Source organism: Olea europaea, unplaced genomic scaffold, assembly GCF_002742605.1.
Source record: "Olea europaea var. sylvestris unplaced genomic scaffold, O_europaea_v1 scaffold4106, whole genome shotgun sequence".
Lineage (NCBI taxonomy): Eukaryota > Viridiplantae > Streptophyta > Magnoliopsida > Lamiales > Oleaceae > Olea > Olea europaea.
This window is the reverse complement of record NW_019260773.1, coordinates 21,368-26,066: the sequence shown is the minus strand read 5'-3', so window position 1 is coordinate 26,066 and position 4,699 is coordinate 21,368. Positions and strand designations below refer to the sequence as shown.

General features: G+C 36.8%; 1 protein-coding gene across 1 annotated transcript; it reads left to right on the top strand.

Annotated features, from left to right (window-relative positions):
* Positions 1-2,240: 2,240 nt before the first annotated feature.
* On the top strand, positions 2,241-4,357 carry LOC111387604 (peptidyl-prolyl cis-trans isomerase CYP57-like). The gene is made up of 3 exons (XM_023012175.1): positions 2,241-2,459; positions 3,004-3,144; positions 3,790-4,357. Exons 1-3 carry the CDS (start codon positions 2,256-2,258, stop codon positions 3,928-3,930), a joined length of 486 nt encoding a protein of 161 aa, XP_022867943.1. The 5' UTR covers positions 2,241-2,255; the 3' UTR covers positions 3,931-4,357.
* The last annotated feature ends 342 nt before the right edge of the window (positions 4,358-4,699 follow it).

The window sequence follows — 4,699 nt, the reverse complement described above, 5'->3', positions numbered from 1 at the left end:
GGAAAATCTTCGAAATTGGGATTTGATCCTCTTGTAGCTCAAATTGCTTATAACAATTTCATGAATCGTTCATTGGGTATGAGTCCATTTGAAGCTGTTCACGGGTATAAGCCTAGTAAGCTGTTAGATCTCATTCCTATGTCCCCACAGGCTAGAGTGTTAGTATCAGCCGAAGTATTTGCACAACATTTTCGTGATTTGCATATTAAAATCAATAAACAACTTGAAGCCAGTAATGCAAAATATAAACTCCAAACTGATTTACATAAATGACATGTTGAGTTTAATATTGGGGATTACATTATGGTCCGCATTAGGCCAGAGCGGCGTCTACATGGACCCGTCTCCAAATTGCAAGCCGGTAGTGCTGGTCCTTTTAAAATTTTAAAGCAAGTTGGTCCAAATACATATATTGTTAACATTCCACCCCACCTTGGTTATTACTCTACTTTCAATGTTGAGGACTTAGTTGCTTATAAAGGTCATTTCATTCCCTCAGATGATCCTATGTTACCTCCTTTTGTGGACCTTGACCTTGATTTTTTGGCCCCTTCTAACCCACCACCACCTCTCACAGCACACAAAGATAACATTGATGCTATTTTAGATGAAGAAACTATGTTAACTAATGATGGAGAGGTTCAACGCTTCTTTGTTCGTTGGGTTGGTCGACCAGATTCTTACTGTACATGGATCTCCAGAGAGAGGCTACAGCAACTGGACCCAGATTTATTGGAGTTTTATTGGAGTCAGTAGGATCTTCCTTGGCCCAGATCGCCTCCCGTCCATCCAAGGGGAGTTGGTGATGACACCAAATTCAGACTTTCGCTGGCACATTTCTATAAACGCCGGAAGAAGCTTGCCCAACCACTCAGCTTATGGTTGGGAGATTGACTGCAACCCATATTGATATATCCACTCCATAGGGTCGAGTTTTCTTCCATCCCGGGAGAGTTGATGAGGACATCCAGTCGTTTTTATTTATTTCTAGTTGGACCTTATTTCATTTTGTGGACTTTATTGTTTTGAATTCTTATTAGGCTTATATTGACACGAGCTCAATCTAATATTTAAACTACTTTGTATTGTAATTTATTTTCAGTTCATGATTGAATAAAACTTTTGGCGGCTTATGGCGAATTCGTCTCTTCCTATTTTCTTTTTCTCCTTCTGTTGAATCTTCTTCTTTCCTTTTTTCCTCTTTAATTCCCCCTCCCTATAGATCTGTTCTATTTCTCCATTAATTGTCCCGTTGGTGCTACATCACATGGGCTATATTCATGCAACATGCAGATGATGTGCATGAAATCAAATTAAAATTCATGCACTTCTAGCATATATAACTATGTGCATGTTTGGCAAAGCTTAAATTATAATTTAAGCCTGTCAAACTTTTTTTTTTTTTATCATCATGTTTCGTAGGATTCACAATTATTATCCCTTTATTTTGTAGGACCCACGACTTATAATCACTTGTAAGTACTCCCAAGCATGCTCTATATTTTGTAAACTATTTGAGCGTGCTGCGTGTATCAACAAGAGATATGTATGTACTGATATTGCTTTGGAAAAAGATCATATCATTGTTTGGGAGGACTTTTCATCTACCACGAGTGTCTAGGCACATTGTAGGGCTCTAACAACTTCACTCAACTTTACCTTGTCACCCTTATTTGGCCGGTTTCTCATGATTTACATGCATTCACTTCGCTGGGTGTGGCTCCTACAACTTAGTTGTCAAGTACTTTGTTGAAACTTGTAGAAGGTAGTTTAATGGATAGAAACTATAGGTAGCGAAATTAGATTTAAAGAGTCATTTCTACCAAACTTATTGGTGCTTCTTTCGGTTAACTTCGGGAAATTTCACCTAGCCTTAGTTTGAAAATTCAAATTTAAAGGCTTTCTTTCCCATCATTCAACTTTAACCAGTTTCAGTCAATAGTCGATGCTGAAATATGCAGCACATAGCTTCTTCTCATTGTTTCCTGTATTTGTGTATTAGTATGTGTATGTGGTCAGGGGCATTCAAATTGAATAACTATTTTGATCAATGTGTATGGGGGAACTGGATAATCGATATTAACTCGAGTGAATGGTGTATCTCTTTCATATTGCCCATTGCTGGTGTGTGGTTTTATTTGATAGTCACAAAATTCTTCGAGTTATTGTTCCTTTAAGTTGCTGGTAAGTTTTTGTTCCTTTAAGTTGCTTGAAACATTATGACATAAAGACACTCAAGATTATAATACAATTTTATGTTTACCAGATCAGATGGTGAAAATCACGATGAACGACCAAAAGTGGATAAGTTGTTCTTGAAGAAAAAGGGAATAGGCTCGGAAGCCAGGGGTGAACGCATGGCTAATGCAGATGCAGACTTACAGTTGCTGGGGGAAGCGGAACGAGAAAGACGGCTGCAAAAGCAGAAGAGACGCAGGCGTCAAGGACAGGAAGATGAAGTATGCCCAAGAGATTCACACTTGATCTTATATCTTCTTCTTCCCTTCTGAAAACTTTTTGCACTTTTCCCTGAATGGAAAATGGCTGCAACATTTTTAACATACATACATACATAAAAACACACACACACATATGTATGTATATTATATCCACGACGGTGGTTGGGGGTAGGGGAACCTTGATCATGCCTTCTGTTGATAGGGAAAATATGAAAGAGGCATGCTAGTAAAACACAGTTTACGACTTTATGTTTTGCAGAAAAGGTCCTCTTTGCATATTAATACTGCTATACGCTTTCAACTTTTGAAAGATGAAAAAAATGAAAAATGGTACAGCTGACTGCTGAAAGAATGGGGATTCATGAGGTATCTATAATTATCTAAAATTATATCAACGACAGGAATGTAAACAGTTAGTTAAAGGGGGTGTCAAGATAGATTTGAACCTTTCGTGTGTATTTTATGTATTCTACTTTTCCCAGTTTACCATCATATTTTCTTTCTTAGTACATTTACTCATTAGTGTATTTTTTGAGACTGCTAGGTGCTAGCAAAACTTGAGAAATTTAAGTCCGTATTTTCTGCCAAATCCAATGGATCTGACGATGAACCTGTGCGTAAGAAGGACGAAAATTTGTCTGATTGGATGGGAGTCGGACTAAAGTTTACTCCTGAGGCTGGCAAGGTACTCTTCAGTTTTCTAATGCATCATGGAGAACCTATACATTTTGACAGCGGTTGTGATTATAATGGATAAAATTTCATCTAGAGTTTTGGTTGGGATGTAGAAAAATGGGGGGAAGGAAAATTGAGGAAAACGTGCATATCAAGGAACAAGCTTCAATAACAGAACAACATGAATTCTGCTTCAATAATTATCCATTACTCTAGGAGTTCATTGTCATTTTAACTATGTTTTCCCAAGCAATAAACAATCACTAATTTTAATGTCACTGGTTTTTCTACGGCTTCTACTTCTTTGAAACCAAAGGAATATATAGCAAAACTATATGAATATGACCCTAAATTTGTTTTGTTATAATTATCATGCCGTTGTCTCGTGCATGATGGGTGCATCATCTATCATACCTGAAAAGATGATTATAGAAAATGATCAGAAAATGGTACTAGTTTAAAGTTTTAATTTCATAATGTAAAAGTCTTGGAATATGTTATATTTTGTAAATTTTTATTTTTCCAAAAAGATGTCTCCTTTGATTTCAATATGAATGGGAGATTAATGGCCCTGACCCCCCAAGTATCACTTTTTGCCAGTTATCCATTAGTGGACCTATGCAGTAATTGTGCTTTCTTTTGCATTCTTTTACAGGATAACATGTCTCGAAGTGATGACCCGAACGACTATGTGGTGCACGACCCACTTTTGGAGAAAGGAAAAGAGAAATTCAACAAAATGCAGGCCAGGCAAAAACGACGTGAACGAGAATGGGCCGGGAAATCTCTTACTTGATCTCATTTCTGCTTTTCAATATCCGATCTAATATTTGAATCTCAAGTTCAGTCAAATGCTCTGCTTTCAGATGAAATTACTAATGATAATGCAACTACCCTAGTATAACAATGATAACAAGGTGAAAGTTCTCTGCTGCATGAATTGTATCGAGCAGTAGCACAACTAAACAGTTATGATATGTTTGGTTCGTGGTAATGGATTAGAGTTATAGTACAATAGACAAGATTTGAGTTTCTTTTTCTTCCTTGATCTTATCAACCAAATATGCTATATGTGAACGGGTGCTGCTTCTTCCCTTCTCTTCTTAGTTCTCCTCTTTTATGTTTAAACTTTAATTTTGATCTGTGATGATACAATGCGATTTGAAAGTGTACAATGCAAATGACACTGTCATCCTTGTATCTCCATGGATGTGTATTTCTCATGTGGCCTCCCTTCATTTCTGTCTCAGATAGTTACCAATTACATTTTGTTGCTTGCTTTTGCTCTCCTCGTGTCAGTTATGAACTGGTGGCCCATGGCCCGTTTGATCCATGTGAGCTTCATTGGTGCATGAAGCTGAATTATATGTCTGCATCATCTGATTATTCAGGTAATAAAATATCATCAGTGTGTTAAAAGAGGGTGGTCTCTTATCTGTTGTAGAAAAGCATTCAATATTTAGTATCTCTTCCATCTAATCATCTATCAATTAGTAATTAAGTTTCAAATTAACGGTTTATTTCCATATTTTGTTTTTTTAATAAATCATTGTTGATAATAGAGA